At 43.2% G+C, this 14736-nt stretch overlaps 1 protein-coding gene across 1 annotated transcript; it reads right to left on the bottom strand.

Moving 5' to 3' along the window:
* Positions 1-8694: 8694 nt before the first annotated feature.
* LOC133953758 (uncharacterized) lies at positions 8695-10339 on the bottom strand. Its single transcript, XM_062387829.1, has 6 exons — positions 10145-10339; positions 9719-9858; positions 9528-9592; positions 9127-9288; positions 8940-9044; positions 8695-8871 (listed from the first exon to the last, which is right to left on the bottom strand). Exons 1-6 carry the CDS (start codon positions 10262-10264, stop codon positions 8831-8833), a joined length of 633 nt encoding a protein of 210 aa, XP_062243813.1. The 5' UTR covers positions 10265-10339; the 3' UTR covers positions 8695-8830.
* Positions 10340-14736: the final 4397 nt, after the last annotated feature.

Raw genomic sequence — 14736 nt, 5'->3', positions numbered from 1 at the left:
TCACTAAGCACGATAGAATAAGGGTTGGTATGTGCGAGTGTTTAACTACAGACCGGTGATTTTAGCCGTAGTGCTACAGGGAAACAGTTGTGTTTAGCAGCGGAGCTAATTCGCAGAGCGACCACCACCAGTGGCAAGAAAACAGGAAATGACGCAGCACGCTTACCGTAATCCTGTCCGCCCAAGTATGTGTTCTTAACGAGAAACTGAGGCTCTTGTCCTAGTCACTACGTCCAACAGGGAATCACAATGAAACATTGCACCTCTGCCTGTTATAATTTAAAAATTGTCGAGAGGTGTGTTCACACACCTCTCGACAATTTTCTATACAATGAACATAGAAACATAAAACGCAATAAATACAACATACATAGGAAAAGCAATAAAAAATAGAAAACCAGTATATATTTACTCACTGTTTACTTCTTATTTACTCACTTTTTTCCAATATTTATACAAAGTAGCATTTATTTTGACATAAAAATTTCTGAATACAAATATATGAAAGATAAAAGATATAAAAAGTGAAGTAAAAAGTGAAATGCAAAATGCAAAACAGTAAACAGTGTCCGATTGCAATATGCAATGTAATACAGTATAATATAATATGAGATAATGTGTTCATTTATTAATTTAACACATCCTTGAGGTGTGGGGGTGGAATAAAAGTCTGAGCCAGGCGGGGGTCCCGGGCCTTGTTGATGAGGCCAACGGCAGCCGGGAAGAAGCTGGTCTTGTGGCGGGCGGTTTTGGTCCTGATGGACTCCTGCCCGAGGGAAGAACCTCAAAGAGTTTGTGACCCGGGTGGGAAGGATCAGCCACAATCTTGCCTGCACGCCTCAGGGACCTAGAGGCAAACAGGTCCTGTAGAGATGGCAGATTGCAGCCGATTACCTTCTCAGCAGAACGGATGATACGCTGCAGCCTCCTTTTGTCGTTAGCGGTGGCAGCAGCGAACCAGATGGTGATGGAGGAGGTGAGGATGGACTCGATGATGCAGGTGTAGAAGTGCACCATCATTGACTTTGGCAGGTTGAATTTTTTCAGCTGCCGCAGGAAGAACATCCTCTGTTGCCCTCTTTTGGTGATGGAGCTGATGTTCAGCTACCATTTGAGGTCCTGGGAGATGATGCCGCCCAGGAAGCGGAAGGACTCCGCAGTGACTTGGGCGTCTCTCAGGGTGATGGGGGTGGGTGGGGCTGGGTTCCTTCTGAAGTCCACAACCATCTCCACTGTTTTCAGCGCGTTGAGCTCCAGGTTGTTCTGGTCACACCAGGCCCCCAGATGGTCAATCTCCCACCTGTAGGCGGACTCGTCCCCATCAGAGATGAGCCCAATGAGGGTGGTGTCATCCGCGAACTTCAGGAGTTTGATGGACTGGTGACTGGAGGTGCAGCTGTTGGTATACAGGGAGAATAGAAGAGGTGAAAGAACACAGCCTTGAGGGGAACTGGTGCTAATAGATCTGAATTCAGAGACATACCTACCCAGCCTCACGCGTTGCCTCCTGTCAGACAGGAAGTCTGTGATCCACCTGCAGGTGGAGTCAGGCACACTCAGCTGGGAGAGCTTCTCCTGCAGCAGATTCGGGATGATAGTGTTGAAGGCAGAACTGAAGTCCACGAACAGGATCCTGGCGTAGGTTCCTGAGGAGTCCAGGTGCTGGAGGATGAAGTGAAGGGCCATGTTGACTGCATCGTCTACAGACCTGTTGGCTCTGTAGGCAAACTGCATGGGGTCCAGGAGAGGGCCAGTGATGGCTTTGATGTGGAACAGCACGAGGCGCTCAAATGCCTTCATCACCACAGAGGTCAGGGTGACGGGTCTGTAATCGTTGAGTCCAGTGATCTTGGTTTTTTTGGGGACAGGGATGATGGTGGAGGTCTTGAAGCAGGCTGGTACGTGACATGTCTCCAATGAGGTGTTAAAAATGTCAGTAAACACCGGAGACAGCTGATCAGCACAGTGCTTCAGGATTGATGGAGAGACAGAGTCTGGCCCGGCTGCTTTGCATGGGTTCTGTCTCTTGGAGAGTCTGTTGACGTCCCTCTCCAGGATGGAGAGAGTCCTCATTGTGTTTGGAAGTTGTGTAGAGGTGCAGGCCCTTGCTTTGGTGGGGGAGCTGCGGCTGATGGGCAGGAGTGTGGTGTCATTGGGGATGATTTCAGGACTTTCCCATTGTCTATCAAAGCGACAGTAAAACTTGTTCAAGTCAAATCAAATCAAATCAAATTTTATTTGTATAGCCCATATTCACAAATTACAATTCATCTCATAGGGCTTTAACAGGGTGTGACATCCTCTGTCCTTAACCCTCAGCAAGAGTAAGGAAAAACTACAAAAAACCCTTTTAACAGGGTAAAAATATGTAGAAACCTCAGAGAGAGCCACATGTGAGGGATCCCTCTCCCAGGACGGACAGAAGTGCAATAGATGCCACGTGCAGGAGAACATCATCAATAATCAAAGTCTCTAGCAGCATTGATGAAGCACAGTCCATGCTCAGCAACCATCTAGAACACGATCCACCATCCAGACCAGACGCCACTTCAGTCCTCAGTCACCGTCCACCGCCGCCCACCAGGAGGACCCATCACAAGCCACCACTGCGGTCCTGGTCCACCGCCCGTGCCCAATGCCAACGCGACACAGGGTCCGCCACCAGCACCACGATCAGCCCACATGACTCAGAATCCGCCACACTGGATCCAACATCGCGACCCCCGGTGCGCGATCCACAAACCGTAATCCATGGTGCGGCCACAGAGGCCCTGGATCTGCGGGTGATAAAGCAAAGGGATTCCGGGGAAGGGGGATAGGGATGGAGAAGAGGAAGGAGAAGCTCGAAAGAGAAGCTCCGTGTGTCATGTGTCATAAAATAGAACAAGTAACGTTCTGGCGCACTAATTAGCTCAAACTATAAGCTTTATCAAAAAGGAAGGTTTTGAGCCTACTTTTAAACGAACAGATGGTGACTGCCTCCCGAACTGAAAGTGGTAGATTATTCCACAGCCGAGGGGCTTGATGGCTAAAAGCTCTGGCTCCTACTCTACTTTTAGAGAATTTAGGGACGACAAGTAGGCTTGAATTCTGGGAGCGGAGTGCTCTAGTGGGTTTATAAGGTATTAACAGCTCTTTAAGGTATAAAGGCGCTATATTATTAAGGGCCTTGAAGGTGAGGAGGAGAATTTTAAATTCTATTCTAGATTTAACTGGAAGCCAGTGTAGCGATGCTAATATTGGAGAAATGTGCTCTCTTCTCTTTGTTCTCGTCAGGACACGTGCTGCAGCATTTTGGACAAGCTGTAGAGTCTTTAACGACTTCCTGCTGGAGCCTGATAATAATGAATTACAATAGTCCAGTCTCGATGTAACAAAGGCGTGGACTAGTTTTTCTGCATCTTTTTGTGAAAGGACATGTCTAATTTTTGAAATATTACGCAAGTGGAAAAAAGCGGTCCTAGAAATTTGTTTTAAGTGACTATTAAAGGATAAATCAGGATCGAAGATCACTCCCAAGTTCCTGACTGTTTCATTGGAAGCAAGGGCAATGTCGTCTAGCGCAGCTATATCATTAGATAATGCATCTCTAAGGTGTTTGGGGCCAAGTATTATAACCTCTGTTTTGTCTGAGTTTAATAAGAGAAAATTGCGGGTCATCCAGGTTTTTATGTCCTTGAGACATGTTCGAAGTTTAGTTAATTGATTACTTTGTTCAGGTTTTATTGACAAATATAACTGGGTGTCATCCGCATAGCAGTGGAAATTTACCGAGTGTGTCCTGATAATGTTTCCTAGTGGAAGCATATATAATGAGAATAAAATTGGGCCGAGCACAGAGCCCTGTGGAACACCATGATTAACTTTGGTGCGCACAGATGACTCATCATTAATTTGCACAAATTGGGAGCGATCAGAAAAATACGATTTAAACCAGTTAAGGGCGGTTCCATTAATGTTAATTAACTGTTTTAGTCTTTGTAATAAAATTTGATGGTCAATTGTGTCGAATGCTGCACTGAGATCTAACAGAACGAGGACAGACACAAGTCCCTGATCTGAGGCTATTAAAAGGTCATTAGTGACTTTTGCCAAGGCTGTCTCTGTACTGTGATTGGCTCTAAACCCCGATTGAAAGTCTTCATATATATTATTTTCCTGGAGAAACTCACACAGCTGATTGGCTACCACTTTTTCTAAGATTTTAGAAATGAAGGAGAGGTTAGATATTGGTCTGTAGTTGGCTAAAACCTCTGGGTCTAGGGTGGGTTTTTTGAGTAGGGGTTTGATGACAGCTATTTTAAAAGACTGTGGTACATAACCTGATGATAATGACAGATTGATAATGTTAAGTAACGAACTATCAATTAGGGGCAGAATGTCTTTAAGTAATTTGGTAGGAATGGGATCTAAGATACAGGTTGTTGGTTTAGAACCTGAGATTAATTTGGTAAACTGATCACGGGTGATCAGAGAGAAGCTGTCTAAGTAATGGGTAGGATTCTCAGCCGTTTCTGAGATCTCTGTTGTTGGGAGGGTATTAGTGCCAATTGAGGGCAGGAGATGGTTGATTTTATTTCTAATAGTTTGAATTTTATCATTAAAAAAGGTCATAAAGATATTGCTATTTAGGGATGGAGGAATACTGGGTTCGGTGGAGGTGTGACTCTCTGTCAGCCTGGCTACAGTGCAGAAGAGAAACCTGGGGTTATTTTTATTCTCTTCTATTAGTTTTGAATAGTAGGCGTCTCTTACTTTGTGGAGAGCCTTTTTATATTCTTTAACACTATTCTTCCAGTCTATGAGGTTTTCAACATTGTTGCTGGAGCGCCACTTCCTTTCTAGTTTTCTTGATAATTGTTTTAACTCATTTGTCTGGGAATTATACCACGGAGCTAATTTACTATGTTTGACATTTTTCTTTTTTAGAGGCGCTATTGAGTCTAATGTTAATCGTAATGAGTCTGCAGAGCTATCGACGAGGTGGTCGATCTCAATGGAGCTCAGGGTTTTAAAGAATTTGTTGTTTATATCTACTGCTAATACGGGTTTAAATGTAATTGGGATTATTTCCTTAAATTTAGCTACAGCACTATCAGGTAGACATCTAGAAAATGAATTTTTTATTAGTGGCATATATTCAGTTATTGAAAAATCAAAGGTTATTAAATTATGGTCTGATAGAACTGGATTGCGCGGAAGTACTGTTACATTTTCAATTGCGACACCGTACGATAATACAAGGTCAAGTGTGTGGTTACCACAATGACTAGGTTTGTGCACACACTGACTGAAACCAATAGAGTCTAGTATTGAAATAAATGCTACGCTAAGGCAATCTTTATTATTATCAACATGAATATTAAAGTCACCAACAATAATAATTTTATCGGTCTTTAGGACTAAGTTTGATAAAAACTCAGGGAATCCCTTTAAAAATTCAGTATAAGCCCTGGGAGCACGGTAAACTACGGCAAATATGATTGGCTGTTGGTGGTTCCTGGATTGGCGTGGAAGACTAAGAACCAGACATTCAAATGACTTGTAGCTGAGTTTAGGTTTAGGATTAATTGATAGACTGGAGTTAAAAATAGCAGCAACTCCACCTCCTCGCCCAATTTCTCTAGGAACCTGTGAATTGATATGACTGGGGGGAGTAGATTCATTTAGACTGACATAATCATCAGGATGCAGCCACGTCTCAGTGAGGGACAATAAATCTATGTTGTAATCAGAGACTATTTCATTAACTAAAAGAGCCTTTTTTTCCAGTGATCTAATGTTTAAAAGACCACATTTAAAAGTCTGGGTTTCCTGTATTGTTTCAGAGGTTGTTTTAATTTGTATTAAATTTTTGTGTGGAGTTCTCGCTCTATTATTGTTTAATTTCAATAATTTAATCGGACGGTGAACAGACACAATCTCTATGGGGTTATGTGACTGATCCAGAGGGAGCGCAGAGAAGTGTTTAGCACTGCAGCTCTGCTTCCTGGTCCCAACTATGGGTTGTCATGTTATAGACTTAGTAATATTCCTAGATAAGAGAGCTGCTCCATCCCAAGTGGGATGAACGCCGTCTCTCCTAACAAGACCAGGTTTTCTCAAAAAAGTTAGCCAATTATCTATAAAGCCCACGCCGTTTACAGGACACCACCTCGACAGCCAGCGGTTAAAAGACAACATGCGGCTAAACATGTCATCACCTGTTGTATTAGGGAGCGGGCCAGAGAAAACTACTGTGTCCGACATCGTTTTAGCAAAAGCACACACCGACTCAACATTCAATTTAGTGACCTCCGACATACGAAGCCGAGAGTCGTTGCTGCCGACGTGAATTACGATTTTATTGTATTTACCTTTTTTAGATTTAGCCATTAACTTAAGTTTAGATTCGATGTCGCCGGCTCTGGCCCCTGGGATACAATTAACTATGGTCGCTGGTGTCGCTAACCTGACGTTTCTCAGAACCGAGTCGCCAATAATCAGAGTTTGTTTATCAGCGGGTGCCTCGCTGAGTGGAGAGAATCTATTTGAAACGTGAGCTGGTGGCTCTTTAATCGTGGGCTTTCTAAGTCTAGCACTATGCCCCCTCTGGAACGTCACCCATCTGCCCTGGGCTCCCGGCTGCACGGGACTAGTCTGGGGACTGCTCGTTAAGGCTAAGCTACGTGGTAAGCTAGGTGGCTCCGCGGCTAGCGGGAGCCGGCTAACTACAGCTAACGGAGTTTCTAAGCTGCTGAGCCGAGCTTCTAAGTCGCTAAGCCGAGCCTCCATCGCTATCAACACATTACATTTATTACATGTACCACTACTGTTAAGGGAGGCAGAGGAGTAGGTAAACATTAGACACTCGGAGCAAGAGAGAGCAGTAGAGCAACAGGGAGAGAGAGAAGACATCGCTGCTATATAGCTACGAAGGTGAGCTCAGACAGAACACAGAATCACTAAGCACGATAGAATAAGGGTTGGTATGTGCGAGTGTTTAACTACAGACCGGTGATTTTAGCCGTAGTGCTACAGGGAATCAGTTGTGTTTAGCAGCGGAGCTAATTCGCAGAGCGACCACCACCAGTGGCAAGAAAACAGGAAATGACGCAGCACGCTTACCGTAATCCTCATGGAACAAGTCGTTGGCAGTTTGTATCATACAGCTCAGAATGCCCTCATACAGTGACAAAAGTTTAGTCATTGATTTCAGATATGTCGCACATCAAGAATCTCAATGTTGATTGGCTTGGATACAATCACGTAAATATTTAGCTTGTGTTCAAATATTTAAACTCCAAGCGTGTGAAGTGAATGATGCAAATTTAGTGATATTCTCCTTGTTCTCAGTGCTGGTGGACAGTAGAGTGAGCAGGAGTTGCAGAAATTTGAAACAATGTTACTGTTTCAAATAATGCACCCTTAGTCAAATATAATATAATTTTAACAGTCATTAGATTCACACAAATCATGATTGCTTGTTAAAATTAAATTATGTTTATGTCTTAGAACAGTTGTATCTCTTTTGGCAGATTTCCTGTAAATTATTTTAATCATTTAATGTATTCTTGATAGTTTGGTGCATTGTGACAGTGTCAATTTTGGCTTTGTGATGCTATGACTTACTATTTTAAGAATTAATATTTTTGAATTAATGGCAAAATAATTAGATTAATCAATAATGAATATAATGAAACAGGATTCAGTGAAGAATCCAAAGCTTAGGACCATGATTCACCTGATGAAGGTTTTCTGCCTGCAGCCGCTGCGTTTGGAACCCAATGCCACCACCAGCACCAGCAACATTTCTCAACAAAAGTCATCGTGCTCAGAGACCAAAGTGTGAGAGGAGGGAGGTTGGTGAGGTTATAACGGCCACTGGCCCTTGCCGCAGTTGGTCCCTTCTGTCCCCAGTCGGCCCCTGCAGGCCTCGCCCCCTTGCCCTTCAGGCCTCACCCCTTCTTGCCCCAGTCTGTCCCCACTTGCCCCAGTCGGCCCAAGTTGGCCGCTGCAGGCCTTGCCTCCTTGCCCCCACTGGCTCACCCCGCTTGCCCCAGTTGGCCCTCTCTAGTCGGCCCGTGTGTGTGTGTGTGTGTGTGTGTGTGTGTGTGTGTGTGTGTGTGTGTGTGTGTGTGTGTGTGTGTTTGTGTGTAAACACTGTTGTTGACTCGGATCCTGTGACTCAGATTATTTGTCTGCGTCACATCTGGACTCTGATCAGATTTAACCTTTTTTTATTTTCCCTCTGTGTCACAAATTTTCTGTTTAATGTCTAAAACTCGATTTTAACTTTTGTTTCATTTTTTACTTTTCTCGTCTCACGTGTTTATTGATTGATTAGAGTCTCTTCATCTGATTTTAAGGTGATTTTACTTTAATTTTTCATATGTTTAGTTATTATTATTATTAGTTAGTTACAAAACATAACATCATTTAGAATACTAAAGTAAATTAAAACAAAATTTTATTAAAGTGACTTATTTGATTCAACAAAACAATTTAAAAACTGATCTATTAATTCAATTAGAATTTTATTTCCCAAATACATATACATTTTTGCCTGCTTTTTCTAATTTCTGTCTAAATATCTATTGATCTGCTCCTGTTCTTTAAAATAAAAGCAGCAGAAATGACTGCGATCACTTCCTGGATTTTCAAAATAAAAGCAGCTGAATTGACGAGGATACTAAAGGAAACTTTCACATGAAGTTTTGCAGTCTTGAACATTTATTTTCAGTAAATAAGGAAAATAAAATCACAGAAAACAGGTTGGATGTTTGGAGAAATGTGTGTCTTTACTTCTTGTTGCTTAGTCTGAAATAATGACGACCATTGAGTTTCGACTTCAGAATGACAACTTGACGGATTCTCCCTCGGTGCAGAAACCTGCGGAGAGAAGAGTCATGTGAGCTTGTGATTTCAGAGTTAACGTGCGAGGCTGGAGGGGGACGTACCTTTCTTTAGGTCATGGTGAAAGTCTGGTTCTCCGGAGAAGCCGAGGCAGCTCGCCTGATGCTTGAAACTCTCCATGTCCGAATCCTTCACTGTCGACTCCCGGCCTGGAAACAAACACACCCAACATCCATCAAGGTTTCCGATACTGACGGAGTCATTCCCTTTCTCTAACCTTCTGCTTCCTACCCATCAGATACAGAGAGTGAATCGTCGTCCCCTCGGCTCCAGAGAAGCTGACGTTCATGAAGCTCAGCATCTGATCCAGGTTCCCAATGGTGCTGTTGATGTAGAAGACCAGACAGTCGTCACTGCTCGATAACAAGTGGAACACAGACGTGACGTTCATCTCTGAGGACACACACACAAACACACAGATACACAAAGTGTGACACTGATCAGGGTGTCTCCGTCATCATCATCATCATCATCATCTTCAACATCTTCATCATCATCATCATCATCATCATCATCATCTTATGATAATATTTGCTGACTTTATAAATCAAGTGAGAAGTTATTTTCCATAGAAAGCATCAATCGCCCACTGCTGTTCATACAAACAACTCCAGTGTTGTGTTGAAACTCACTCGACACTGTTGCTGTGTGACCGTCGGTTGTCACGTTGGCCTCCGTGCTGAAGCATTGTCCTTTCCTTTGAAAAGATGAAAAATGAATAATGTGTCGTAGCAGCTTTATCACATCCTGTCACATGTTTTATTTAAAGGTGTGAAATACATTTGATAAAAAGCTGAAATGATTATTTTTCACGTGTACTCACATCTTGACTGCCTCAGAAAATTCAACTCCACCACCGCTGCTCTTTGTGATGTTCAGACTTGAGCTTTCGGTGATCTTCAGGATGTCCTTGAATAATTCACTTTGAGTGTAACCAGTCAGAAAGTTCCAACTGCCTAACATCTGCACACCAGCATGAAACCAGTCAGAGTCACACACACACACACACACACACACACTATGTTTCCATGAGCAAATATTACAGTTAAACATGTTTCTATGTTGATGACGCACACTAACACATCCAGGGTAAAAGTAGTCAATGTTTCAGTCTCTGAAAAAGTGTGCAACCTTTAATTTTTTAATAAAACCAAAGCATTTCTAAATCAAAACGTGTTTGTATTTCTTATTATAGTTTATAGAAAGAACAGAGCTGAGGTGTGGCCATGACGTCACAGGAGAGTTTTACCTTGGAGCCGATGTCTACAGAGAGCGGTGAGACCAGCTGTGAACATTCTTCAGGTGTCGGCGCTGCGCTGCACAAAAACAAACCCACAACCAGGAGGTGAGAGCTGAGCCACAGATTCATGATGTCACGGCAGATGAGCTGCAGATAAATCTGAGGAAAAACCACAGCAGAGGTTGAGCAGAGTAACGTCGGTTTAGAGAAGCTCTACCTTTATATACACCTGATGCTCTGTTTTTTTTTATTGATTGCACTTTGAGGACAGAAGTTTCTCGAACAGTTCCAAGAAGATTGCGTAACGACACCTTTGGGTTTGTGTATCTGTCGTTTACTGATTTGTTGAATCGTCCTTGGTTAGTATATTTAGTTTGTGACGAAGCAGCTAAAACAAACAGAGTGCAGTTTGATGTTTGACCCGACGATCTGTTCGTTCAACTCGTCTCTCAAGCTGTACACGCTGAAAATAAAAAATACCCTTTTCAATATGATGATTCATTTTTATGCTTTTTTAATCAACTTTATTTATTATTTTACTTCAACAAGTACATATTATTGATAAAAAACAACTACAACACTTTTACTTTATTGTGTTGATGGAACTTAAAATAACTTTATTTAAAATAAAGTGTTTGTAACTTTTTTATATTTTCTGTTCGAGACAAAGAGACACAGAGAGACAAAGACACACAGACACACAAAGAAACAAAGACACACAAACACACAGAGAGACAAAGAGAGACACAGACACACAGCGAGACAAAGACACACAAAACACAGAGAGACAAAGATACACAGACAGACAAAGAGACAAAGAGACACAGAGAGACAAAGACACACAGACACACAGGCACACAAGACACACAGAGAGACAAATGGAGACAAAGAGACACAAAGATTCTTTGTTTTAACATTAATCATTTTAATTATTATCTTCAAATACAAATACAAAGACTGAAAAGTCGAAGCAATGAGCAGCTGATTTCTGTCGGTGATTCTTTGTCCATAAAATAAAGATGATAAAGTTAAGTTTGTGTTTTAACTAAAAGAGGTTGTGGATGTCCTGACATCAACGAATATTAAAATCCCCATGAGACAAATTGTGATTTGTGAATATAAGCTGTACAAATCTAATTTGATGGAACCAAACCCAAGTTTATAAAGTCTGTGATCCCACTGATAAGAAATGAAAATTAATGTATTCAGGGTTTGAAATCAGGAAGTTCTTATCTGGCTCATAGTCACAAACAAAAAAAACAAAAAGCAGGGCTTCGGGGGGATTGGATTTAATTTCCTTCTGAGTTTCGAAGGTTCAGACTCCCTGACGTTTGATGGGAGACTCCGCCCACGTGGAGAGGTCACAGCTGAGTGTCCCGCCTCTGGTGCTGCTGAGGGAAAATATAAAACCTGTTAGAGCAGCTGATTCGCTTCTCTCTTAATCTGCTGCACTTTTCTAATGTGAGAAAAGTTCTTTAACCAAGGACCCAGAACAGCCCCGACCATTAAAAACTACCCGACGAGCCAATCAGAGGACACCAGTGACAGAAAGAGCTGGATATAAATTATTAAAACCAGGAACAGCAAGCCGTAGCCTCTGAGCTACAGTCTTACATACAGTGTGCCAACCTTGACAGCGAGGAGGACCAACTGGACTGGTGGAGGGAACACCAGAGACTCTACCCACGACTTTCAAAGCTGGCAAAAACTTACTTGTGCATTCCGGCCACAAGTTCACCCTCAGAGAGGGTCTGAAGCACTGGAGGAAATGCTGTGACCTGCCTTCGCTCATCTCTCAAGCTAGAAAATGTCGACAGGCTGGTATTCTTGCCAATAGCTGCTGACACTGTGCTCTGACCTCAGCTGAAGATTAAAAACACTTTATGTTCACTCCTGGAGAGGTTCAAGTGGGAGTCCCATCAGTGAAATACATCTAACAGCATCTCCTGGTGGTCTGGAGGAAAACTGCACGACCTTTTCACAGCAAAACCACTTAAGACATCCGCAACATAAAGTACATATATAATTAAAAATTAATAATAATCAAATTTTCTACGATTTCAAGGATAAACGCTTCACCTCCTGCATCCGTCACATGCAGTGTTAATTTTGGCAGCTATTTTTGATTAAGTCTTAGTCTTAGTCTTTAGACGAAACTGCATATTAGTTTAGTCACATTTAGTCATTTTCATCCTTCTTAGTTTTAGTTTAGTCTTCGTCGCCGAAAACTCAGAACATTTTAGTCTAGTTTTAGTCACATTTAAGAGCCATATTAAACTCCTTTTCTTCCCTTCTCAGGCCCAGGGACCCTGGGCCTCATGTACTAAGACTTGCGTGCAGGGCCGGCCCTAGCACATTTGGCGCTCTAGGCAAGCTTCACTCCTGCCCCCCCCCCCCCCCCCCCCCACGAAAACTTATTATAAAATTATTTCTTTCTTCGTCGAAGTTGCTTGGACACGCTCTAACCATAAGCCTCAATGTGCTAGCATGTTCTGACAACACCAAGGAGGTTCGTACCTCGATGTTTGCCTCATTTAACCCTAATGTTAGATTAATTTTTTTAATGTCAAAGTATTGGTTGGAGATATATGTTATGGGTCCCAAAATTGATACCACAGCAACTAAGTATATCTGTAGAATACAGCAGGAATGCAGCAGCAGTAACGAAACGGAGCCTTCAGTTCCACATCCAGACTGCATCTTATTCAAATTAAACACAATTTCAAGTACAAACATTTCTTTGAGTGTAACTGCATTTTAAAGTGCATAAAACATACTGTAAGCTATTTTGTGTAGTGACTTTTATTTTGAAGAGGGGTTTTCCCGGAGGTGTGTTCGGTGAGTGTGTTGGATATGTGACGAGTTATTAAACGGGTGCTGTGTCCCGAATGGATGAACTTCTTCTGTCTTCTTTCGGTGCATTCAACACAACTAAAACGCTCGGCTACATTGGTGGCAGCGGTGGGATGATCCCGACATTAGTGTAGTTTTGGACTGGATTGAGTTGAAAGGGTCTCGACCTCCGCGGTGGCAGATGAAAGGGAGCTCTCGGTGGCTTCGTAAACTATGGACTGAATATCCTCGTCTTTCTGTGGTGAATGGTGTGCTCTGTCGGTCAGTGAATTCTTCTCTCACAGGGGACGCTCAGTATCAGGTGGTTGTGCCCTCCTCGTTTATCCCTGATATATTGCAGCACCTTCATGGAGGCCCTGCATCAGCACATTTTTCTGCAGAGCGGGTGTGGGAAAGAGCGAGGAAATCGTGTTACTGGCCCTGCATGTTTAAAGATGTTAGGCAGTGGTGTGAGCAGTGCGTCCCCTGTCAGACCCGCAGGGCCCCTGTCCCTAAACATCGGGCACCAATGGGGGGGTCCCAGGCTACTCATCCGTTTCAGAGAGTGGCCATGGACATTTTGGAACTACCAGTGACATCTAAGGGAAACAGATATGTGTTGGTTGTGGAGGACTATTTTACCAAGTTTGTGAACCTGTATGATCTTCCTAATCAAACCGCTCAATCAGTTGCAAAGTGTGTGTTTGAGGGTTATGTGTTGGTTCATGGTGTTCCAGAGATAATTCACAGTGATCAGGGTCGGCAATTCGAGGGGGAAATTGTTCAGAGACTGTGTCAGCTTATGAAGATTAAGAAAACGCGCACCACGCCATATAATCCAAAATCAGATGGGATGGTGGAACGTTTTAATCGGACACTCATTGATCAGTTAGCTAGATCATTGCTGGCCTGTGGAGGTGAGTGGGATGACTATCTACAACATGTTGCATTTGCCTATAACACCTCAGTGCATGCTAGTACAGGTTACACGCCTTACTACCTGACTCATGGGTTGGAAGCTCGTGTCCCAGTGGATGTGTTAGTATCCCCTCAGGCGGTGCGTTTGGACTTGAATTTGTCTCACGCTGATTTCGTAGCCTCTCTGGTGGGGAGGCTGGAAACTGCTTTCGGCAGCGCCAGGCAGTTTAGTATCAGTGCTCACGAGACACAGAAACTTTATTATGATGTGACTGTTCGTCATCGGCCATATGCAGTGGGAGATTTGGTGTGGCTGCACAATCCTACGGAGGACCGTGTGAAGCTGGCTCCCCATTGGAAGGGCCCCTACAAGGTACTGGCTGTGATGGACTCTAATGGGGAAAGTGGGCTGACCTATCACATTGACTGCCCGTTCAATCCTGGACAAGGGCGGGTGGTTCATTATGACAGACTCAAGACTTACACTCTACCTCTGCCGATGGGTTCTGGGTGTAGTCCCCCAGCATCTCCTCTTCATGCTCCTTCACTACGGGATGAGGGGTCACCTGAAGGAGGCTGTGGTGTTGAGGAGCCGCTGGTGGATGGTGTCGCCAGCCCGAGAGAGCCTCACCAAATGGTGTCCCGTTCTGAGAGAGCTGTAAGACAGCCTGTTCATTTCAAAGACTATGTTGTGTAGATATATCTGATCTGGTTGACGCTTGTGGTCAGGGTGGTTTATGGTTCGTGGTATTTGGTGTATGTTATATATGTTTTTTTTTGTTTTTTTTTGTATGTTTCTATGTATATGTGTATCTCTTTCTTCTGTGGCTGTTATTATTTGTGTTGTGTTC

Source organism: Platichthys flesus, chromosome 5 (assembly GCF_949316205.1).
Source record: "Platichthys flesus chromosome 5, fPlaFle2.1, whole genome shotgun sequence".
NCBI lineage: Eukaryota > Metazoa > Chordata > Actinopteri > Pleuronectiformes > Pleuronectidae > Platichthys > Platichthys flesus.
This window is presented reverse-complemented; position numbering and strand designations above follow the sequence as displayed.

Coding starts and splice junctions, on each gene's coding strand:
- LOC133953758 (XM_062387829.1), bottom strand. CDS start 10,264: ATGAATCTGTGGCTCAGCTCTCACCTCCTGGTTGTGGGTTTGTTTTTG. Junction 9,289..9,527: donor TCACACAGCAACAGTGTCGA/GTGAGTTTCAAC, acceptor GTGTGTCCTCAG/AGATGAACGTCACGTCTGTG. Junction 9,045..9,126: donor TCACTCTCTGTATCTGATGG/GTAGGAAGCAGA, acceptor GTTTGTTTCCAG/GCCGGGAGTCGACAGTGAAG.